Source organism: the organism of the source record quoted next, unplaced genomic scaffold, assembly GCF_019419815.1.
Source record: "Pyrus x bretschneideri cultivar Hongxiangsu unplaced genomic scaffold, Pyrus_bretschneideri_v1 Contig286, whole genome shotgun sequence".
Classification (NCBI taxonomy): domain Eukaryota; kingdom Viridiplantae; phylum Streptophyta; class Magnoliopsida; order Rosales; family Rosaceae; genus Pyrus; species Pyrus x bretschneideri.
The window spans coordinates 34,657-59,813 of NW_025999597.1; the positions used below are offsets into that span (position 1 = coordinate 34,657).

General features: G+C 39.5%; 1 protein-coding gene across 1 annotated transcript; it reads left to right on the forward strand.

Moving 5' to 3' along the window:
• Positions 1-850: 850 nt before the first annotated feature.
• On the forward strand, positions 851-4,288 carry LOC103945935 (short-chain dehydrogenase/reductase 2b-like). The gene is made up of 5 exons (XM_048588656.1): positions 851-1,029; positions 2,418-2,664; positions 2,978-3,055; positions 3,442-3,618; positions 3,730-4,288. Exons 1-5 carry the CDS (start codon positions 1,010-1,012, stop codon positions 4,105-4,107), a joined length of 900 nt encoding a protein of 299 aa, XP_048444613.1. The 5' UTR covers positions 851-1,009; the 3' UTR covers positions 4,108-4,288.
• Positions 4,289-25,157: the final 20,869 nt, after the last annotated feature.

Consider the following 25,157-nt stretch of genomic DNA (forward strand, 5'->3'; position numbering starts at 1 on the left):
TACGGCCTCATTTCGTTGTGGCTGATATTGGAAGTGGGTTTGGATTGTATGGCATTTCCAAGTTTGTATGTGATCTTGCTCATATAAACCCCTTAATCTTAATTAGTATATCTGAGCAGGGTGAGATTTCTGTATGATTTTTTTTTTTTTTTTTTGTGGGTTTGTGGGTTTTAGAGATTTTTCTGTGAAAGCATTGACTTTTATATGATTTTTCTGTTGGAAAATAATAATGTTCTTGTTTTTTTTTTTTTTTTGCTGTTTTTGCTGATGCGAAATTTTTGGCTCCTTTGAAAATGATCATTTCTTCTGTCGACTACCAACACTCGCTCACATTATTGCTCTCAAGCCTCGTATTGGCACCGAGGGTAAAAAAACACAGAGGACAAACAGTTTATTGAATTGCCTAGACCAACCAGACAGTAAGAATATTCTGACGAAGTAGGTCGAAGTTAATTATGAAGGGCATTTATAATTCCTCCTATTAGTTCTATCTAACAATTTTTAATCTATTTCTTAATAACTTGACCTCAATTCCTTGAGACTTACATATCCCTCTTACCCAAACGTTTCAATTTCTCAATTGCTCAAGCGCAACCTCTGCATATACCGACGAAGAAGTGTATTGAATATGGCTGCTTCTCCATAGTTAGGATCCTTCAGTAATATAGTAATTAGCAATAAACTCAAGCTATTGGTCGGACCCGGAGGGAGGATAAACTTGACATTATACTATAAATTTGATACAAAAATCAAAATTTAAGGATTAAAATATCTGGAGCGCCGAGTACTCCGGAGCACCCCTTGGCATTACATGTGTAAGAGGCGACCTTGATTTGCTTAGTCAATGACAAGAGGACTAAAAAATATTCTACCATCAAAAGAAGACAAACACCTAAGAATGAAGATCAAAAGTTGAATATATTAACAGAAGTTACAAGGACAGACTGACTTTAAAAACAAAGGCCATGTTACATAGAAGTCAGAAAGCAAATCTGAAAGCTCATCACCCATGGCAGAAGCGGCAAAGAGGTAAGTACCTACTACTTCCCTCATGTTTTTGAAGCTTCACACATCAGACCATTTGGCCACACCAACAGTAATTCAATTTCTTGTACGTAAGTGTTGTATACAACCCTACTCTCACGTTTGTGAAATGTTGTACACAACGGTTTATTTATGAGAATTTCTCCAAGGTGTTGAAAGTTTAAGCATGAGAGTGTATGAATCGAAGAAGGAAGAAAGAAAAATCACAGAAATGGAGATAGTGATGGATGCTTCTCTTTCTCTGTGCAAAATCACAGAGGAATGTTTTCTTTTATTCTCACACTAGCACACACAATCGTGCACTGCAAAACGGTTAGTTATGCTAATGGAATCTCACCATCACTTCAAAAGATCTCAGCCGCACATCTAGCCGGATTCAAGGTGATTCATCCACATGTCACTTAGACAAAATTACAATATGAGCCCTACACTTGGTAATTTTAACCATAGTGAATACACAACTAAATGCAAGGCTTATTTCTACTAACTTAAAATCAGCTCATGGCTTATACACTAACATTCCCCTTGAAGCTTTGAGCTGATATGACTGCAAGCTTATCTTTGAGATAGTTGAACCTCTCCTTTGGCAGAGCTTTAGTAAAACTGTCTTACCACTTGTTCTTTGGTAGGACAGTAGACCAAATCAACAATTCCTTGCTGCAAAGCATCCTTGATGAAGTGATACCTTCTATCAATATGCTTTGTCTTTTGATGAAATACTGGATTCTTGGTTATAGAGATTGCAATTGTATTGTCACACTGAAAAGGAGTTGCTTCAGTTTGCAACTCTCCAAAATCCTCCAGAACAAACCTAAGCCATATAGCCTGCGTTGTGGCTTCTGATACACTAATGTACTCTACCTCTGCAGTTGAAAGTGCAACACAATTTTGCTTAACAAATGCCCATGAGAAGACTCCACTCCCAAAGGGAAATGCATAGCCTGATGTATTTTTGCTATCATTAATTGAACCTCTCCAATCACTGCCACAGTATCCAATCAGTATTGCATTCTTCCCCTTTTCATAATTCAGTCCATAATCTAGTGTTCCTTTGACATACCTAAGCACTCTCTTGGCAGTCCCATGGTACTTATTTGTAGGGCAATGCATATATCTAGCAAGTAAGCTAGCTGCATACATCACATATGGCCTAGTAGCATTAAGATATAACAGACTGCCCACAATCTTCCTATATTGCTCTTCACTTGCTGGGCCGCTTCCATCTTCTTTGCTCAATTTGTCAACAAGAGGAGTACAGCCAGATTTGCATTCACTTAAGCCAAACTTATTCAATAATTGATGGATGCTTGTTGGATACTGTGACACATGTATCTTAATTGATTTTTAGTGAAATGAGTCTTTGATTTTGTCAGGTATGCGGTTGTCACAGGCTCGAATCAGGGGATTGGATTCGGAACAGTTAAGAAGTTGGCAGCAAATGGGATCATGGTGGTGTTAACTGCTTTAGATGAGAAAATGGGTCTTGAAGCTATTGAAATTTTGAAAGAGTGTGGCCTCTCTGACCTTGTGGTTTTTCATCAGCTTGATGTAACGGATCCTGCTAGTGTTGCTTCCCTAGCTGATTTTGTCAAAACCCAATTCGGGAAACTAGATATCTTGGTATGATTCGAAACCATTTTTATAATCAAACTTCCTGTTCTGAATAAATACTTTCTTTTTGCCAATTTTTTCATCTGTGAATTTTAAAATTTTTAATGAACGGACCTCATTCGCCAACTCTATATGATACTAATATTTCAAGCATATTATGTGTACCGTACTGAAAATTTTCACTTATCCACTGTGTTGTAAATTTTAACTGAGTCGCTTCGTAATTCAGCTTAAAATAAGACAGAAAATCCGTAAGTACGATGAAGGGTCTTAATATTTTGTTGGGATTGAACAAAGATGAAATGTTTCGGAACTTCCACAGGTAAACAATGCAGGGGTTAGAGGAACCATTGCAGACCCTGAAGCTTTCAGAGCTGCTGTAGCTTCTGGTGTTGGTAGGGTAAGTCTCGTTATTCACTATTTAAAATCCAACTTATCTTGAGTTTTCAAAATTTGGCTTTCAGTTTTCAGTTTTTGGTTTTACATTTTTATTTTCTGAAAACTGAAAACTGAAATGGTTATAAGATGGGTCCTTACATTGTCAAATTTGTAGGTTGAGTAGTGCTATCCACACACCCATTTTTACTTCTCACACACTCCTTTCAATTTTTTGTCGTCGGATCGAATGAATTGAAAAAGATCAGTGACCAAAAATTAACAAGGGCGTGTGAGAGTTAAAAATGGGTGCGTGAAGAGAACTTTCCTTATAGGTATGGCTAAGTGCCATAAATCTTTCATTCAAAAATGCACAATGGCAAAATGAAATCTTTCTTTTCCTTGATGCAGGATGGTGTGGGAGTCAATTGGAGTGAAATAATGACTCAAACGTACGAGTTAGCTGAAGTATGCGTGAGAACAAACTACTATGGTTCCAAGAAAATGACCAAAGCACTGCTTCCCCTCCTCCAGCTATCTGATTCACCAACAGTTGTCAGTCTTTCTTCTGGCATGGGATTGTTAAAGGTGCGAAGATTTTTCATACTTTTGGCATCTCATCGTATTTCTGTTTCAAGATCAAATGTCTTCCATAATTGGGAAAACTGAAATTCTGTTGGCATGCATGTTTTGTTTCAGCATATCCCAAATGGATGGGCTAAAGGGTTGTTAAGTGATGCCGAAAAACTCACAGAAGACAGGATAGACGAGGTTTTGAGCGAGTTTCTAAAAGACTTCAAAGAAGATATGCTAGAAACCAGAGGATGGCCTGCTTCCCTCTCTGCCTATATACTCTCAAAAGCAGCCATAAACGCTTTCACGCGGATCATGGCCAAGCAGTACCCGAATATCTGCATCAACTCTGTAAGCCCTGGATTTGTCAAAACAGATTTGAACTTCAATACCGGAATATTAACAATAGACGAAGGTGCTGAAAGTGTTGTGAGGCTAGCAATGGTAACAAATGGCAGCCCTTCTGGCCATTACTTCTATGAACAAGAAGTCTCACCCTTTTGAGGATGACAGAATCTTTCAATTTCATGGAATAAATATCCTTGTTCTGTATGCAATGATGAGTAATAATCTTTGAATTTTCGTAGACGAACAATGTATCCTTAAAAAATTACTATGTTCTTGTTGCTGGAACCTGGTGATCAGCCACACCTTGCAAAACGAGAACGCATGGTTTCCACTTCCAGAGGTTTTCCTTGCAGAGCACTATTTAACTCTAAACAAATTGTTCCAACTACAGAAGTAAAAAAGGAAAAAACAAATTAAGCAAGGCGTGAAAAAGAATTAAGCATGCATAAGCCAGTACCTCACTCATAGCTCGTCTACCATTCGTTAATTTTCTCCTCTTATCCCACAATAGGCCTTTATATCGGACTCTCCCTCCTTGATCACATTTCCCATTGCACAAAATCGTTCCTACCCACGATTGTTCACATAGATTGTTAGAGCAATTTGTTCTCATCATCCACTAGTCCATGTGGTACTTGTATAACCCCATTGTTGAAGGTAAAGATACCAAGTGAATACCACTCCTTGTCTCTGTTATGCTTCACTCAATGATGCCAAGCTTTTATTCTGTCATCGCTTCATACCTAAATCCAAAATAAAAAGACTAGTTTTGGTAATGTTTAAATTTTATGTTGGCACATCAAGTTAGACTTTAGCGAGCCAAGTTGGCTAGAATAGGCGTGCATCCCTCCCTCTCTACAAGTTAGTTCGAATTCTCTTCTTTGTTATTTATATTAAATTACAATGTCGCTCAAATATATTTGTACATCAAATTATATGAGAATACATGTGTATAATAAGTTCACTATCTATCTTTATTTTTATTTTTTTTTATGATCGATGAAAGCTTCATTGGTCATAAATAAGAATTTTCATCCACAGAAGCAACTTCTATTCTGTAGAAACACTATCTACCTTTATTAAATGTATCATCATATTTCTAGTTCTCTGTTGTGAGTTTGAGTGAGTCTAAATCAGAAAATCCTTAAAATTAAACTCACACACCAAAAGATAGGTTTATCATCATCATCATCTCTCTCTCCTTTCTATCCAGATCTTCCGAACCAAATATAATGAATAAAGAAAAAAAATTAACCTTAGGCGTGATTTTCGGTTATAAAATTTCAATTTGAACTAAGAAGAAATATTATTTTTCTTGTTCCTTTTGTTGGCAATGTATGGGATGTGAGCAATCTTAGGCCAGTCCTCACCTGTTTCTTTCTTGCACCTTTCGCTTAACGTGGGGAACCTATATATTTCCAATCTATTTAAACAGGGGAGTCCACGAGTCCCTTCTGGCAGTGAAGTTAGATTAGGACACTCCAGGATGGTCAAGATAGAAAGACGGGGAAAAGAAGGCAACGGCATATTTTCCGTTGACGAAGAAGAAGCAGCAGTGTTATGAGTGTGCGCCCTCCACCATCCCTTCAGAACAGGGCAATCTGCTATATAGAGGTCCTCCAGGGAGGGGAAGAATGAGATCCTCATCATCTCATCACTCATACTATTACTGCTCTCATTCTCTGATATGTACTCCAACTTCTCCAACCCATGAAGTCTAAGAAACTTAAGGGAAGGGAAATGATCCAAGGGTGGAAGATGTTGGCATCTCTTACAATCCCACATTGTGAGATTAACAATATTTATGAGAGAAGAAAACCAACTCGCAAATCTCACACCACTATTGAAACACACTGTCAACTGCTTTAGATTTTAATAGGGTTGCAATACTTCCATTGACTTTATAATATCCTCCTCAACTGCATTTACATCTTCTCTATATTTCCAGAATAATTCCAACGAATGGAGATGCTGTTTGTCCTTGAGAGGTGTACCAACATTTGATTCTGACACCACATCTTTCTCGTGCCTCAAATTCCTTATGGCTAACTCTCCCCTTAATTCCTTAAGGCTCCCCAGCTCACCAAGACCAGCACTACCGCCCGTCCCCCAAACAATTGCTTTCGCTCAAAACAAATCTATTCAATGTGTTTCGTCATCTACCACACCCATTCAACATGAGATGCCTTAAGTTGATCATTTTTTTAATGTCTCTAGGCAATTCCACAAGCCTATCACACCATTGAGATCTAGTGTTTCCAAATTCGAAAGTTCAACTATCCAATCTGGAAGTCTCTCCATCAGATTGCCACTAAGATCAAGATATCTCAAATGTTTCGCTTTTTTAAGACAATTAGGTAATATTGTAATTCCTAATGTATTGAGACTCAACATCCGTAATGACTTAAAACTTGAAACAATTGCAGTATAAAATGCATTAAGTGAGGAACTTTGTTGATCACGCCAAAGTCGTTGCTGAAGAAAAAGAAAAGTTCGTATCTTGTTTGCTTTTAGCAAGGATGTTGGCACTTCCCATTTCGACAAATCAATATAAAATTGAAAGATACGTGACGAAATTTTTCATGAAAATTCTTTCGGTTCAGATCAACTACGGCGCTTCTGACCCCCGACACTGAGATTGCAAATTTGACCTGTTGCAACTGCTTCTGTTGAAAGAGCTTTTTTGGTGATGACTATTGTGAAGAATCCACATCGTAATGAGACAGGTGATGAATGGTTAAATGATGGTTTGGTTGTATACATTGAGAATGATGTATTTGATTTTATTGATATCGTTGTTGTGATACAATGTTTCCAAAATATAAGAACACGTCGTGGGCAATCGTAAATGGAAGCATGATCAATTTTTTAACCCCATCATTATAAATTTATGACTCCGCCACTGCTAACAATTTACACCACTAAATTTGATCACTGTTTGTTCGTTCCCGGCTAAAACTATTGGCATTATGTTGGAACTTGTGAGGGACCATTATCCCACATCCCCCATAAACATACACCAATCCCTCTTTATAACTGAGTTCCCTCACTTATTGTTTGAAAGGAATTGGGCCAAATCTTGGATCTTGGGCCTTTGACTTGAGATGTATTTGGGTATATATTAAATGTCAAAGATGGATCTTGGAACAGACTCAAAACATTTGGTTAGTTATACCCTGCAATATATATTTCAATATAAACTGTGCAATATTGTTATTTGATTGGTTCTAACACTAAACTCCCTCCCGATCCGTAAATGAGTGAACCTTCAGGGTCACAATTCAGTTTTGTTTATTAGCAAGTTCAATACACGAATTTCCTCATTTATCATACAATTGTTCAAAAGCTTAGGATCTTTGACTCCTCATCTTTATGCCTTTCGCGCCTAAGGAGACGACAGAACAATGACAACAACACTCGCTCACATTATTGCTCTCAAGCCTCGTATTGGCACCGAGGGTAAAAAAACACAGAGGACAAACAGTTTATTGAATTGCCTAGACCAACCAGACAGAATATTCTGACGAAGTAGGTCGTAGTTAATTATGAAGGGCATTTATAATTCCTCCTATTAGTTCTATCTAACAATTTTTAATCTATTTCTTAATAACTTGACCTCAATTCCTTGAGACTTAGATATCCCTCTTACCCAAACGTTTCAATTTCTCAATTGCTCAAGGGCAACCTCTGCATATACCGACGAAGAAGTGTATTGAATATGGCTGCTTCTCCATAGTTAGGATCCTTCAGTAATATAGTAATTAGCAATAAACTCAAGCTATTGGTCGGACCCGGAGGGAGGATAAACTTGACATTATACTATAAATTTGATACAAAAATCAAAATTTAAGGATTAAAATATCTGGAGCGCCGAGTACTCCGGAGCACCCCTTGGCATTACATGTGTAAGAGGCGACCTTGATTTGCTTAATCAAAGACAAGAGGGCTAAAAAATATTCTACCATCAAAAGAAGACAAACACCTAAGAATGAAGATCAAAAGTTGAATATATTAACAGAAGTTACAAAAGCCATGTTACATAGAAGTCAGAAAGCAAATCTGAAAGCTCATCACCGATGGCAGAAGCGGCAAAGAGGTAAGTACCTACTACTTCCCTCATGTTTTTGAAGCTTCACGCATCAGACCTTTTGGCCACACCAACAGTAATGAAATTTCTTGTACATAAAGTGTTGTATACAACCCTACTCTCATGTTTGTGAAATGTTGTATACAACGGTTTATTTATGAGAATTTCTCCAAGGTGTTAAAAGTTTAAGCATGAGAGTGTATGAATCGAAGAAGGAAGAAAGAAAAATCACAGAAATAGAGATAGTGATGGATGCTTCTCTTTCTCTCTGCAAAATCACAGAGGAATGTTTTCTTTTATTCTCACACTAGCACACACAATCGTGTGATGCGATATTTATACGCACACAAATTAAACCCTCTTTTTGTCAATTGTAGTATAAGTATAAGTAGGGATCGTTCTGGACCGGGGATTAGGAGGGATTGTTAATCACTTGGATTTGACTCAAAAACGTAAAAACAAGTTTAAAACACTAAACTAAACTTGAAGAATGCAAAACTAAACTTTAAAACACCAAAACAAACCAAAAGACTCAAAATACATAAAAACACAAAATAAGATAGATTAAGACTAAGGCTAAACAAAGTACGGGGGGGAGGATTGAGGTTTGGACGAATTTAAACTAAAATGGATAGAATGTAAAGAAAACAAATTGTAAATATGAATTTGACGGAAATGAATGGATGGGAAGCTAGCTAAGGGGTTCATCTCCATACATGTTATACTTGCATACAAAATGATTTCTAATTGCTTTTCAATAAACCATGAATTCTCAACACCCCTGGTTAATTAGGTCCGTTTAAATTAACCGTCAAGTTTTCCTTAAGTTAATGAATTGGATGATTGCATACGACAACCCAAAGCATTCCCCACAAGTTCCCTACATGAATTGCATAATAGAGATACAAGCAAGAATCATTAAGTTCTTTGAAAACTATAAATGTTGACGAGACATTCGTTACTATGATTGCATGAAACTTATGCCAAGAATTTAGTTAACGCGATTGTTTATGAGCAACCTCCATTACTTGTGAATATAAGTTCATAACTATTAGGTGAAACTCACTTATATTCTAGCGTCATATTCATGCATGAAAATTAAGCGTTCATTCTCAATAAACATACATAAATAGGTTATCAATCAAACAGTTAAACAAATTGAATTCACAACTTATGAAACGTAATTAGAAGTAATCAAATCATATTGCAAGCATAAACATATATTTCGAATCCCCCCCTAGCCAAGGGGGGTTTAGTTCCTCATGATTACAAAACAAAGAGAATTGAAATTAAACATTGAAATCAAAGAAACACCTAAACATTCCAACAACTCAAACTTGAATTGTATGAACGTTTAGGCCCTCTTCTCTTCCTCTTCGTTATAGCATAAGGTCTAAGGATAGTTTGATGGTGTGGATGGTTTGGGGAGTGGTGGAAATGGATGCAATAGAGGAGAAATGGAAGGGAACCCACGGCAAGCTTGGAAGCATGCTGTTTTTGTGTTGTGTATGAAAATGAGATGTGGAATGAATGATAAATGAATGAAGTGTGTGTGGTTTATATAGGGAGAGAATGGGTGAGAATGTGGTTGCAATGCATGTGAAAACAGCTAGGAAAGTGGGTGGAAAGCTGAAATTGCACAAGGGGAATGCTGGAAAGGCAAGGGAACCCACGGCATGGATGTTTTGGTGCATGTGTTGGCTGATTTGTTTGTTGGGAAAGCATGTGTTTCCATGTGAATGTTGTTTGTGTGAAGTGTGTGTGAATGCATGTGGATTAAAGGGGTGTATGGTGGCTGAAATAATGATGGAAAACAGCTAGGAGAAGTATGGAATGCATGTGAAATGTAAAGGGAAAAGCTGGAACTAGGAACCCACGACATGGATGTGTTTTGGGTGTGTGTGTGTGAATGTGTGGCTTAATGATTAAGTGAATGAATATATGGCTGCATGTGGATTAAAGGGGTGTGAATGGTGGTGTAATGATGAAATGAAATGGCTAGAAAGGGTATGAAATGCACGGCAAGGATTTCAGGATGCATGTGATTGGTGAATGGTGGTGAAAATGCATGTGAGTGCATGTTTTGGTGCTGGAATTAGGGGGAATGCACGGGTTAGGATTGGTTGAATGATGATGATGCATGTGATTGGTGGGAACAAAGGGGGAGACAAGGCACAAGGGTGCTTGAGTGAATGATTGAATGTGCATGTGGGTGAATGTGAAGGGAATGCATGTGTTGATGAATGGGATTGTGGAGATGCACGACATGGGGTGTGAGTGAATGATTGAATGTGCATGTGGAAAGGTTGGAAAGTAGTGGATTATGCATGGCAAAGAATGGATTTGGTTGCAATGGTGTGTAATTGGGCTAGGGTTTAAGTGCATGAAATGGACCCAAATTGCTCCCCCTTGCATGGCAAGGAATGATGTTTGTGTTAAGCCCACGGCAATGTGAATGTAATTGGGTTAGGGCCATTGTTTTGTGTCCTCAAGTGCATACAAGGCCTTCAATTTCATCCAACACTTGGGCTCCAAGCATAAGCTATCCATCCTTAGCCCAATAGTGCTCCAAAAGGCCCCAAAACACTCCACAATGCATCCTTTCGTCAAACACGTCTTATGATCCTGAAAACACACAAAAGAAGCATAAAGGACTAAAATAACTAAAGAAACATAACGTAAATGTACGAGAACAAGCCATTTAAGTCGCATGAATATGCTCCTATCAAATACCCCCACACTTATCTTTTGCTAGTCCTCGAGCAAAACAGAAAGAAAAACACAACAAAACAAAACGAAACAAAACAAGTAAAACACAACCTAAACCTTCCAACATTCGTCTTAGGGATTTCCAATGCACATGACACGTTAAAAATCATCATTCCCACAGATTTTAGTCATCTTCACACTTAATTACATTCTTAATCACAGTCACCACATACTATTTCACAATTAAGCATTTAAAACCATGTTTTGAATGTAGTAACATGCCTTAGAGAATTTGCTCAATTCCTCACAAGATATGCACTCAATTTTTACTCAGATTTTTTGATTACACACCCTACACTAAGTATATGTGAGAAGATTGATGTAAACATGAAACCGAACACTCACATATATGTATCACAAAGAACGCAATTTCTGGAGTTAATAAGCATGTTTAGATATGATCTCATGAATGGAATGCTACTACTTAGACGCGAGAACCAGTGACACCATATGCTCATACCAAGTTCAAACTCCACAAATTGAAACACATAACACTCAAGATTGAAGTCACGGGTTGTAATGGGGTTCGGGGCGTGTGGATAACAAAGAAGGGATATGGAAAACAAAGGTTCTTAAATAAATAGTGAGCAAAGCACTTGAATCAACTTAGAATTCACTTTTGAATGAAAACTCAACTTTTGAACAAAAAGGGAGAATTTAGACAATTTACGGTCAGAATTGGTGTTTTGGACCCTTTCTTCAATCACTCATTCTTTCATTTTTTTCAAGCTCTTTTTTCTTTCTTTCTTTCTTTTCTTTTTTTTTCTTTTCTTTTGAATCTCAAAACATACATAAACACTTAAACATTCTCTCCCCCACACTCATTTTCTTTCATAATGTAACTCAAAAGGAATTCAATTAAGTCATGCTCACTATCTTTTAAGAACAAGGGTGGGAATTGTCCTAAACTAGGCTAGGTGAGGAAAATGTGGGTAAACAAAGAATAAAGGCTAAACAAGGCTCAACGGGTTTAAAACTTACAACATATACGAAATATGAGAAGTAAGGCTATTTGGCTATGGTGGTGGTCACTACACAACTTCTTCTTGAATATGTGTTATGCAAATCAATGACATGCTTTGAATGAAATGGGCATGAGTTCTAGCATTTGGAACTATATGATGAAACGCCTTCTAAGTAGTAACCAAGCAAAGAATAATGAAATCATGCAACGACTTTAGAAAACAAGAAATCACAGATTATACTCTCCAAAGAACGTTATAGGCTCAAGTCTCTCAGGGTTGTAGCGTTTGTTTGAGTTCCTTCCTTTAGGCATGTTACAAAAACTAATTTTTCTTTTATGATTGCATGTGAAGTCATACATTATAACCATAACCAAGCATATACCAAGAGTAAATCAAACTTTTCTCCATGTTTATAACTCTTTTTAACAGTCATGCAATTACAAACCAAATCCTCATCATTGTGTTGGAAGGTGACCTACGACACAAACACACAAAAACGACTCAAAACACTCTTTTTAGGCTTTTCAAAACATGTTTTTTTTTTTTCAAATTTTTATGTGATTTTGGGAGTTATAAATCAAAACACACTAAAACACTCCAAATCAACTCAAAAACATTTTAAAACAGCAAGGAACAACACTTGAAGTTATGGGTGATAAAATCCCATGAATTTGCATCAAATATACTTAGTTACCCCCCCCCCCCCCCACACTTAAATCAAACATTGTCCTCAATGTTTTAAGCTTAAAACACACCAAACAAAATTAAACACATGAACAACAACTAAACATACTAAACATGGCAGAATGTATCTAACAAAGAGAAGAGTTTAGGGATGCAAATCTGGTTATGGAGTGTAAATTCCATCTTCTCCTTGGTGATTGCAGTGAGGCTTCATCTTGAGTTTTTCCACAGGCTACTCTTGAACTCAGCTGGAGATTCTTTTGGTTTCCTCCGATCATTGATTTTCCTTTGTGCTACTCTTGAACTGGGCAGCAGGATTCTTTTGGTCTCCCCCGAAGGTCTGAACTTACTCCTTTTATCTGTTTCTTTGTTCAATCTCTCCAATTCGTATTGAAGAGGGTTAGAGGATAGCTCAGCATATGCTTGTCTCCTCATGCTTCAATGTATCATTTTCCTTTGCCTTACTTGCTCCCCTTTGCAGAAGTGGTCCCTTCTCTGGAAGTGTATCAACCGTTGAAGATGACTACTCGAGAGCAACGCTAGGTAAGCAACCAGGGAATAGAGTCCAGGTAGACTCCAAGTACCGGCTGATTGCTTCTTTCACTTTGCCATGCAAGTAATGGCTTGCACCATCGGTGTACGGTGAGTGGACCCCTTCTAAAAATGCATGTTTTAATGGTAGAATTGCATACACAGAAAAGCATGACTTTACGATTATGTTTTATGAAACGTTTTGAGATAACATGCTTACTAAGGCTAGTTTGAATTATTACTATTTTTCCTATAACCCATGTTCTTATAGAATATCTGATGGATGAAGATATGATATTTAGAACATATTTAGAACACTTCTTTATAGTATAGATGATGGATGACTTTATACTATGAAGTTGATTTTCAATATATGTATGTTCACCGGTTTTGTACTTACCTAGTGATCCTTTCCGCTATGGGACGTAGGGATAGATCTGGTCCGTCCCGGGCGACGGTTTGGTGTTGGCATAGGGCCTGGAGTGTGTTTTCCTCTGACTGTCTGCTCAGAGATGGGGAGCTGGCAAGGGGCCTGAAGTGCATTTTCCTCTGACTGTCTGCTCAGAGACGGGGAGCCGGCATGGGGCCTGAAGTGTTATATCGGACATTCACTAGTGTTTATTATTTATGCGATTTATGATTTGAGACATTGCACAACATGCTAGATTTCGGAAAACCTATGTTTCTCATTATACTTATGTTTTCATAAAACCTGGGGGTTAGTATGTTGATAACTGTTTTACTATTATTGTATATATAAACTTGGTCCACTCACCTTTGTTTTGAGCCCCCTTCAGGACCTAGGAACGAGGATTACGACTTGAGCTACGAGGCGTTCCCCTACCAGTGATTTGTGTCGTATTCGCTCCGCTTCACCATATATTGTAATAGCACTTCTTGATCTTAGTTCTGTTTGTACTCTGTATTAGACTTATGCTCTGGACGTGCTGTGTGTTTACCTAATTTCAATATTTAGAAGTTGAACTCTTATTTGTGTTTTTAGCCTTTATTGCTTACTTTAGTTTATTTTCTTAGTTTTTGTTTAAATTAAATGGTTTTCGTCACCCTTCGGGTGTCGGCCAACACGTGACCATCTCGATGTCCCTAGGACCTCGGGGTCGGGGCGTGTCAGATTGGTATCAGAGCATGGTTAGTTCAGAGCATACTTAGGATTTCATTCCACCATTTGGTAGTCATAATTCTCATTACATTCTTAATCTTTAGTTATTCTAAATCTTTCTTGCCTCTTTTCAGAATTATGGATCCCACTGGTGGGAATGTGCCTCGTCGAACCCGTTCTGGTTTAGGGGGAGGAATTCAACAGTTGACTAATGCTATACATAATGCTTTCACTAATCGACCGAGTCGCACGTATATCGAGATTGCTCGTAGTCACGGTATTCCGGACCTTTATGCAGTTGGGGCTTTTCCGGAGGCTGAGGAGTGGCTAGAACAGGTGGATGACACTTTGGAGAGCATGAGATGCCCGCAAGGTGAATGGGTGGATACTGCAACGTATTTTCTGAAAGAGGATGCTAAACGTTGGTGGAAATCAGTGAGGCCTCGTCTACCTAATGATCCAATGAATTGGGTTGACTTCCGAAGGACTTTCAGCGATTATTTCTTGAGTCCCAGTTATCAGCTAAGGATGTGGCAACAATTCTTGGAGTTTCACCAGGGCGATTTGAGTATCATGGAGGTAGACTGTACTTTTCGGCGCCTGTCGAGACATCATGCAGGGACTTATGAAAACCCGGGTGAAAAGATGGTTCAGTTACTGATTTGCTTGAATCCTGAATATCGTGAACCAGTGGCAGCAATAAGGCACATGAGTTACGAGGAGATGATTGAGACTTGCTTGAGAATTGAACAGTCTAGGTGGGAGACTCAGCATCAGGCGCAGGCGCATGCGCAGTTACAGTTTCAGGGACTACCAAGGTATCAAGACCGACCTCGGTACCAGAACCAGATGGGTCGTGGGTTTCGATCTCGGAGCATGAGAGAAGCTGCTAGTTCATCTAATTATGCTGGCCCTCGACATTCTCATTCCTTCAAACATCAAGGCCAGGGTTCAGGTTCTTCTAGCAAAGGCTCAGGCAATGAATCTGGGAGACGATCCTTCAGTCACTTCAGATCCCCCATCACGTGCCACAGGTGTGGAGGCACGGGACATATTGCCAGATATTGCCTATTTGAGCGACCCGCCGAAAGTTATGCTTCTGCGCCGAGTTACAGTGGAGGGAGTAACCCGAGCTCCAGTTATGGCGAAAACTATACTCGAAGTGACGGTGGGAGTGGAAGCCAAAATACTTAATTTTCCACTCAGAGGCAGCCACAGCAGTTTGGTACAGCATCAGGTAGCCGCCCTCAAGGAAATCAAGCAGGCCGTAACAACCGAGGTTTTAGGGCTCGAGGTGGCCGTGACGGTGGAGTAGGACCCCAGTTTCATGGACGTATCAATGCCATGACTCAGCAGGAGGTTGATCAGGACCCTCAAGTTATTACTGGTACGTTACTTATTTGTGGTAATTGGGCGAGAGTCCTAATTGATCCAGGCGCTACTTTTTCATTTGTGTCTTCCTCATTTGCACCGAATCTAAATTCGCAACCTACACTGCTTGGCTATGATATGCTTGTACAAATGCCGCATGGAGATATGTTTTGTGCACAATGGGAGTATAGAGGTTGCCCGGTAGTGGTGGAAGGGGAAACAATGGAAGCTAACCTGGTTCCTTTCAATCTGGTGGAGTTCAATGTTATCTTGGGAATGGATTGGCTCTCCAGGCATCGTGCTTATGTCGCGTGTTGGGAGAAATCTATGACGTTCAATCGGCCTGGACGACCGTCGATCACATTTCAGGGTGAGCGACGAATCCTTCCTAATAGTATTATTTCTCCTATCCGCGCTTCTAAGTTGTTGTCTAAGGGATGTGTAGGGTTTCTGGCCCACGTAGTGACGAGGGATAAACCTTTGTTAAGTCCTAAAGATGTACCAGTGGTGAAGAGATTCACCGATGTTTTTCCGGAAGATCTACCAGGGTTACCACCTGCGAGGGAGATTGAATTCACCATCGATTTACTTCCAGGTATAGACCCTATTTCGTCACCACCTTATCGAATGACACCAGTAGAGTTGAGGGAATTGAAGCTTCAACTTCAGGAGTTAGTGGATAAAGGTTATATCCAACCCAGCATGTCTCCTTGGGGTGCTCCTGTTCTTTTTGTTAAAAAGAAGGATGGTTCGATGAGACTTTGCATCGACTACCGGTAGCTAAACCGGGTGACGGTGAAGAATCATTATCCTCTGCCTCGGATCGATGATCTGTTTGACCAGCTGAAAGGCGCTCAGGTGTTTTCTAAGATCGATCTTCGTTTAGGTTATCATCAGCTGCTAATTCGAGAGGAAGATGTACCAAAGACTGCATTCCGTACTAGGTATGGACACTTTGAATTTCGTGTCATGCCTTTCGGATTGACGAATGCTCCTGCAGCGTTCATGGATTTGATGAACAGAGTCTTCAGACCATATCTGGACTGGTTTGTGATTGTGTTCATCGATGACATTCTGATTTATTCCAAAGATGTTGACGAACACAGGAAACATTTAAGGTTGGTGCTGGAAAGGTTGAGAAGTCAGCAGCTGTATGCTAAGTTCACCAAGTGTTAGTTTTGGCTTAACCAGATCAGCTTTCTCGGACATGTGGTATCTGCTGAAGGAATTAATGTAGATCCTCAGAAAGTGTCGGCAATAACTACATGGGAGCAACCGAGGAATGTTACAGAGGTGAGAAGTTTCCTAGGTCTGGCTGGCTATTACCAACGTTTTGTGCAGGGTTTCTCAGCAATTGCCTTGCCTTTGAGCAAGTTGACTCGGAAGGAGGTTGAGTTTAAGTGGGATGAAGATTGTGAGCGGAGTTTTCAAGAGCTGAAACGATGTCTCACTCAAGCTCCCGTTCTTGTTCTTCCAGATGATAGCGGTGAGTTTGAAATCTACACGGATGCATCTAGTTCAGGTTTGGGTTGTGTACTGATGCAGCATGAGAGAGTCATTGCTTATGCTTCCAGACAGCTCAAGACCCACGAAAGAAACTACCCTACTTATGATTTGGAACTTGGTGCAGTTATGTTTGCTCTGAAGATCTGGAGACATTATTTGTACGGTGAGAAGTGCCGCATCTTCACTGATCATAAGAGCCTCAAGTATATCTTCACGCAGAAAGACTTGAATTTGAGGCAGAGAAGGTGGATGGAGCTCATCAGTGACTATAACTGCACGATCGAATATCATCCCAGACATGCCAATGTAGTAGCGGATGCACTCAGTCAGAAATACCATGGACAACTTACATCCCTTAGAGCTATCTATGTTCCGCTACTATTTTCTCTTCGAGAAACGGGCGTTGTAGTGAACAAGGGTGATTAGGGAGCTTGGTTGGCACACTTCCAAGTTAGACCTATTTTGGTGGACATGGTTATAGAAGCTCAGAAACTTGATCCGGAGTGTGCGGTCATAAAGGGATTGATTTCAGAAGGAAAAAGGAAAGAATTTAGCATTCGGAAGGATGAAGCCTTGATGTTGGGAAACAGGCTGTACGTGCCTCAGGATAATGAAGCGGTGAAAAAGGAGATTCTGGATGAAGCACACCTTTCAGCATATGCCATGCATCCAGGAAGTACCAAATTATATCGCACTATCCATCCATTCTATAATTGGGTTGGAATGAAGCGGGATGTGCCGGATTATGTGAGTAAATGCATCATTTGCCAGCAGGTAAAGGCAGAGAGGCAAAGGCCTGGAGGACTAATGCAGAATCTTCCGATACCAGCTTGGAAGTGGGAAGACATCACCATGGATTTTGTGTATGGGTTGCCGAGGACACAGGTGAGACTGGACGGCATTTGGGTGATTGTGGATCGACTCACTAAGACCGTTCATTTCTTGCCAGTTCGACAGACTTATTCATTGGAGAAGTTATCGAAGTTATTCATCGATAATATTGTCAGACTTCATGGTGTACCCGTATCCATTGTTTCAGACAGAGATCCCAAGTTTACTTCCAGGTTTTGGAAAGCCTTTAATACGGCCATGGGTACTCAGTTGCTGTTCAGCACTGCTTATCATCCACAGACTGATGGTCAGTCTGAGCGGACAATTTAGACGTTGGAGGATATGTTGAGAGTGTCTGTCCTCCAGTGGAAGGGTAATTGGGATAGCTACCTACCGTTGGCTGAATTTGCATACAATAACAGCTATCATTCGAGCATCGGTATGGCACCTTTTGAAGCTTTGTATGGAAAAGTGTGTCGGACGCCGTTGTGTTGGACAGAGGTCGGCGAACGGGTGTTAGTGGGACCAGAGATTGTGGACACCACAAATGCTAACATCCAGCTGATTAAAAGAAATCTAAAGACAGTGCAGGATCGACAGAAGAGCATTGCGTACAAACATTCCAAGGATCGTGAGTATAAGGTCGGGGACTTTGTGTTTTTGAAGTTGTCTCCCTGGAAAGGGTTTGTTCGTTTTGGTAAGCGAGGAAAGTTGAGTCCTCGATATGTCGGTCTTTATCAGATTACTGAGAGAATTGGTGCAGTTGCTTACCGTTTGGAGGTACCACCGGAGTTGTCGATGATTCACAACGTTTTCCATGTTTCTATGCTTCGGAAATATGTACCAGATCCCTCACATATTATTCAAGTGGAGCCACTGGAGATAAATCAGGACGTTAGTTACGTGGAGGAACCCGTGGCTATCCTTGATCGGTAGGATAAGGTGTTGAGAAACAAGGTCATTTCGTTGGTGAAAGTTCTTTGGAGGAACCACGCTGTTGAAGAAGCGATGTGGGAAACGGAAGACTTGATGAGAAATCAGTATTCATTTTTATTTACTTAAGGTTGTAAATTTCGAGGACGAAATTTCTATAAGGGGGGTAGATTGTTATACCCGCCCCTGCTTATAAGGATAATTCTGTAATTCTCCCTAAAAATTTATAGAATTATCACTTTAGTCCTCATTTTTGTCACACAATCAAGATCTAAAAATTTAAATTAGTACTCTATCCCTAGGCTGCCACGTGGCAGCACCCTAACCCACTTCCCTTTTTCTCTTTTGTCCCCCTCCCTGCCGTGTCCCACCTTTCTTCTTTCTTCTTTTTCCTTTCTTTTGTTTTGTTTTGTCTGCACATTTTCCTCTCTCTCTCTCTCTCTCTCTTTCGAAAACTCTCCCATTTCTCTCCCTCTTCTTCCACGTGAAAGACACACACACACCCACAGTTTCACCAGCTCAGGGAGAGTCACCATCGTCGCCGTTCAACTGCATCCCTCTATCTCTCTCTCTCACTCTTGCTCACGGCGCCAGGAGGATACGAACACCTCCGGCGAGTTTTGTGATTTTTCCGGTTGGGTAAGCATGGTTTCTTCTTTTTTAGTCAAGTTAGATGTTGGTTAAATGTGGTTACTGAGTTGGGTTCATGAATTTTCAAGGTTTTGGAGAGTTTTTGGCACGGGTGAAGGCTCACCCAAATTTTTCGGCGAGTGTGTGTTTTTCGAGGGAATTTCCGACCACCACAGGCCGTTTCACGGTGAACCCAAGGTATAAAACTACTCCTCTCGTCTAGTGCTTCATTTTGGTACCTAGATCGGGGTCTAGGTTGTAGGTTTGGCGTCGGTCGGAGCTATGGAAGCTCCGGTGTTCTTCTTCAAGCACCCAGGCCTTCGGGCCATCTCCCACACCCACGGGCCTTAGGCTTGATTTGGGTATTTGGCCCAATACCCTCACCCTTTCCTTTTTTTATTTTTAGTTTATTTCATTTAAAAACCCAAAAGGCCTTAGGGCCTGTTAGCCCAAAACCCATCACCCTTTCTGTTGTGGGTCTTTGGGCCGTATGGGTTCAAGCCCAACCCAACCCACCTAAAAACCTAAACCCAATTACCCAAAGCCCAAAACCCTAACCCAAAACCCATTGACCCATGACCCGTGACCCGTTGACCGTTGATTGGGTCAACGGTCAACGTTGACTTTTGACTTTGACTAATCAACGATCAACGTTGCCTTTGACTGTTGACTTTTTGAGTTTTCGTGCGGGGACCCTCCTAGGCTAATTTCGACGTTCTAAACCCGTTTCCGATGTCCGTTTTCTCAAATTCAATCGTTTGAGTAGAGTTTGACTGAAAGTACTCAATTGTGTGTTTAGGTGCGATTCTTAGCAGTGATTCCGTTATTCCTGTTTGGTACGGCTTGCACCATCGGTGTACGGTGAGTGGACCCCTTCTAAAAATGCATGTTTTAATGGTAGAATTGCATACACAGAAAAGCATGACTTTACGATTATGTTTTATGAAACGTTTTGAGATAACATGCTTACTAAGGCTAGTTTGAATTATTACTATTTTTCCTATAACCCATGTTCTTATAGAATATCTGATGGATGAAGATATGATATTTAGAACATATTTAGAACACTTCTTTATAGTATAGATGATGGATGACTTTATACTATGAAGTTGATTTTCAATATATGTATGTTCACCGGTTTTGTACTTACCTAGTGGTCATTTCCGCTACGGGACGTAGGGATAGATCTGGTCCGTCCTGGGCGATGGTTTGGTGTTGGCATAGGGCCTGGAGTGTGTTTTCCTCTGACTGTCTGCTCAGAGATGGGGAGCTGGCAAGGGGCCTGAAGTGCATTTTCCTCTGACTGTCTGCTCAGAGACGGGGAGTCGGCATGGGGCCTGAAGTGTTATATCGGACATTCACTAGTGTTTATTATTTATGCGATTTATGATTTGAGACATTGCACGACATGCTAGATTTCAGAAAACCTATGTTTCTCATTATACTTATGTTTTCATAAAACCTGGGGGTTAGTATGTTGATAACTGTTTTACTATTATTGTATATATAAACTTGGTCCACTCACCTTTGTTTTGCGCCCCCTTCAGGACCTAGGAACGAGGATCACGACTTGAGCTATGAGGTGTTCCCCTACCAGTGATTTGTGTCTTATTCGCTCCGCTTCACCATATATTGTAATAGCACTTCTTGATCTTAGTTATGTTTGTACTCTGTATTAGACTTATGCTCTGGACGTGCTGTGTGTTTACCTAATTTCAATATTTAGAAGTTGAACTCTTATTTGTGTTTTTAGCCTTTATTGCTTACTTTAGTTTATTTTCTTAGTTTTTGTTTAAATTAAATGGCTTTCGTCACCCTTCGGGTGTCGGCCAGCACGTGACCATCTCGATGTCCCTAGGACCTCGGGGTCGGGGCGTGTCATACAGAAGCATGTTGAATACTTGGATGGTATTTGACCAGGACCTTCCTTAATGATTTGCTTTGTAACTTTCTCGTGAAGGATTTCTGCCTTGGAATCAATTTTTGGAGGGCCTTTAGCATCTTGAGTAGGTTCCCCATGAACGAGGGTAGCATCTTCAGTTACTGTTTCATTTTCACCATGGTGACCTACAAACAAGATGAAAAGATGAGTAGTAGTCTATATTGTGAGTCTGTGACGACCCATTCCAAGGCTCACATGGATTGTACAACCCTATAGGAATTATAGTGCCTCATAAATATGGGAACGACCCTATAGGAATTGTACTACCCTATAGGAATTATAATTCACTCATACACAGAGGGGAACGACAATCTTCTTCCCCTGCACATTATACAGGGACTACATAGCTGCCATCCCCACTTATACTACACGAGTTTTGGAACACAGGATTTCTGAGTTACTCAACATAAAAAAGATGGAGGAATGATGAATCGGTGTACTGGAAGCAGTAGTCATAGTATCCAACTATTGCATTCCTTCTCGATACACAAATTATCTCCAAAATCTTATCAATTCGTAAATAAAAACAATAAGTTTCCGGCTTGATAATGACCTAAAGATGAATTGTTCTTGAAGAAACTAAGTAGAAAAGGGTAAGAAAACATCTTCATGCGTTCCTTCTGTCCAACTCGATCAAAAATTTAATGCAATTGCGTTCGAATTCCAAACCAAAAATTAGGAAGGGTTTCGTTTTGCTTGGAATTTTCCCGGGAAACAAACAGAAGACGGAAAATAGAAAAAGGAAAAAGCGGGGGTGACTTGTATGATGAGATACAGACGGGAAGAGAAGATTGGATGTGCCCAGAATGCCCTTGCCCACGCTCTTCCTACACTATCCTTGTGACACATGTCCTTTTACTTAACAGAGAAGATTAGCTGTTTTGAACTCGGAGATATTTATTATCCTAAAACCATTTAATGTATAATTGCATATTTTTATAATAATTTTTATTAAAAGAGTTTTTATAAAAAGTGATTTCGAATCGTAATTTGATTATGTATCTAAATAGATGAAATAAATAAATGGTTTGAGTATTAAGAAACATATTCATGGTAACTACCTATTCATTTAACACATTTCTACATAAACGGAGGCATCATATGCCAAATGGGGGCAGATGTCCCCACTCAACTCTTTTTGCTATGAAAAATGCTTTAATTAATATGTATACTTAGAAATAAAGTCTCAATCTAAACACTCAACTCAAAATACTCTCTTGCGTTCTATACTTTTCTTACCCTCTTACCCTTCTGATCATGTATTTTTCCATTAGCTAATAATTTACAATTTTACTGTTCTAACACCAATTATCCAACATCATGTTGTTAGACAATAAGTTGTCACCACTAGAATAACATTCGATGTGTTGTAAAGTAAGGAATCTTATCTAGAATAGTTTGAGTATAACGTAAAGTATTGTTGATTGTGATGTAGAGGTGATTCCTCCTTATCTTATGTAACGGACAAAAGAGAACGATCCCTCTTGTCTCCGTACAGTTTTAGGTGAGGTTCTGGAAAGTTCCTCCTAGGCCTTTAGATATGTGTGTATTCTATGTAGAATGAATACTTGAATAAAAACCAGCTCTTTGTATAAACTTCTCATGTTGAGTAAATATCGTTGCTTGAGTCATCCTTTGTAACGATCCTAATTAGAGTAAAGCCTTTAGTTTCTCTAGGTTCAAGCACAACACGAGCCTGAGCACCATCTAAGAACTCAATAAGGGACATTTGAGAGTAGGTTGTGAACTCAAGGTCTCCCAACAACAAAAAAACCAAAATTTCCTCATGCTCCAACTTCATCGTTTTTGAACCAAAGGAGAAAGCTAAGGGCAGCAAGGAGATTGCATATATCGGCCTCAATCCTTTTGACAGAGAACACCTGATAAGGGTGAAGCCTGCATCTAGGGTGAAGAATCCGACTCCTGTGGCCAGCGGCTGTGGTGGTAGACAAGTAGGATGAACTGCAGGATTTACGGGGTGTAGCTGCAGAACCAAGAATTGAGGGTGCACCTTGAAATGGTTCTCTTGGAACTCAAAACAGAGCATTAACTTTATAACGGTAGTTAAAGCATCTCCCGGATCCCATACAGGCCAAGGATCAAGGTTACTAGTGAAAGGCAGTGAGAAATCAACATGTAGATCAATAGTCAAGGCACCAAAAAACTGTTATCTTATTGCAGCAATTGGGATAGCTGCATTTTCTTCTGCCAGCATAGTTTCAAAGATAACTTCCTATTTTGCACCAGCTTGGGCAATCTCAACTAGATAGGAGTTTCCCTTCAAAGATGTGCCAACTGAAGTCTTCTTCTGCCATTGTTAAAATCCAGCACGCAGCTATCAAGAAGACCTCCCATATAATAACAGGAAAGCCATCACACCACGGAGAAGCGTGCTGCATTTTTCGTCCATGAAGCATTTGGCTACCAATTGTGTTTGTAAACATGTACTCCAGAAAATATATAGTAAAAGATACAATAATTGCAAGTACAAACTTTATAGCACAAGTGTTGCAATCGGAGACAACTAGACAAACTAACGTCATAGTATCAATTGTATGTCTAGATAAAGTAAAAGTGGAAATTGCTTTAGTCAAGCCACTCATGAAAGCGGAGAAAACACCATTGGCCATCAGAGTTAGAATATTGTTCCAAATTGTAGAACAAATCATGGAACCTCTATCAGTAAATCTAGAAGTCTGTAGTGCAGTTTGCTGCATGTCAATTGTGTCAAAATTATCAAAACGGATTGCCCAGTGTTGGAGAACAATTCAGAAATAAACAAAAATAACAGAAATAAACAAAACTTGAAATTCTAATATTTTATTAACCAAAAATATTTGATGTGCAGAATGAAATTATACAATAAATACAGAAACTAATATAAGAATATCAATGATACTAACTTGATCACAGAAGGTAGAGGCTAGTGTAAAAGTTATGTCATTCGAACATCATTTTCGTCCCATGATTGTGCTTGTGGTTCTACAACGTCTGCTCGACCAGGATTCAACTACCTAATTCTACAACCCGCACTGGATTCTAGAATTCTAGTGAATTTGCTTTGTGTGCCTACTCTCTAAAAATTTCGTACCGAAGAAAAGAATATCTCACTTGGATACTGTGATTGCAAATATATAGGCTGTTTCACACCCTTTCAAATACCTGTTCAGTGTATTTGAAAGTATACAACTCTTTCTAATAGTTGTGTCTTTTAATCAAAACGTTTTTAATTAATAAATTAATTAAAAACTTAATCCGAAAATTAAAATTAATGAATCTAATTAATTTTAAATTCCAAGGCCCTTGTCTTGATTAATTAATATTAATTGTATTTAGGCTATATTATATTCAAGCCTAATCCACACAACCATAAGGTTCAAGCCTTCAATTCATTTCCAAATGGTCCAAGTTCTAATTACTAAAGAGAAGGAATAAGCCTATATAAAGGCTAGTGAAAAAATATTGTTTCCCAATGTAGGACAAGAGGGTCTCAAAACTCCTACACCCAATCCTTAATGTCCAACTTAAACCTAACGCGTTCAAAATCTTCATGTGCTGACAGATTTCCCCATGCAGTATGTCAAAAAGCGATATATGAACAGAAATTGTTGTGTGTTGTACATATCCAAAAAATTGCGGAGCACTAAAAACTGCTAGAATCAGTTGGGTATTGGTGGACTAAATGAATCCGAAAGACTTACGGATGCCATTGTCCTGTAAATCCTTGGAAGAAGGTAAAAGTCCATTTTGTTGTTCATGGTGAGCAAGCTCCATTAGCTCCACTGTTGCAACAAATATCTGTTTTGAGCTCAAAACATGCTGAACAAAAGTATTACC

Bases quoted from the DNA above. Each gene is read 5' to 3' on its own strand.
- LOC103945935 (XM_048588656.1), top strand. From the start codon at position 1,010: ATGGCAGAAGCGGCAAAGAG. The intron at 1,030-2,417 runs GTAAGTACCTAC...TGATTTTGTCAG, and splicing joins ATGGCAGAAGCGGCAAAGAG to GTATGCGGTTGTCACAGGCT. The intron at 3,619-3,729 runs GTGCGAAGATTT...GTTTTGTTTCAG, and splicing joins CTGGCATGGGATTGTTAAAG to CATATCCCAAATGGATGGGC.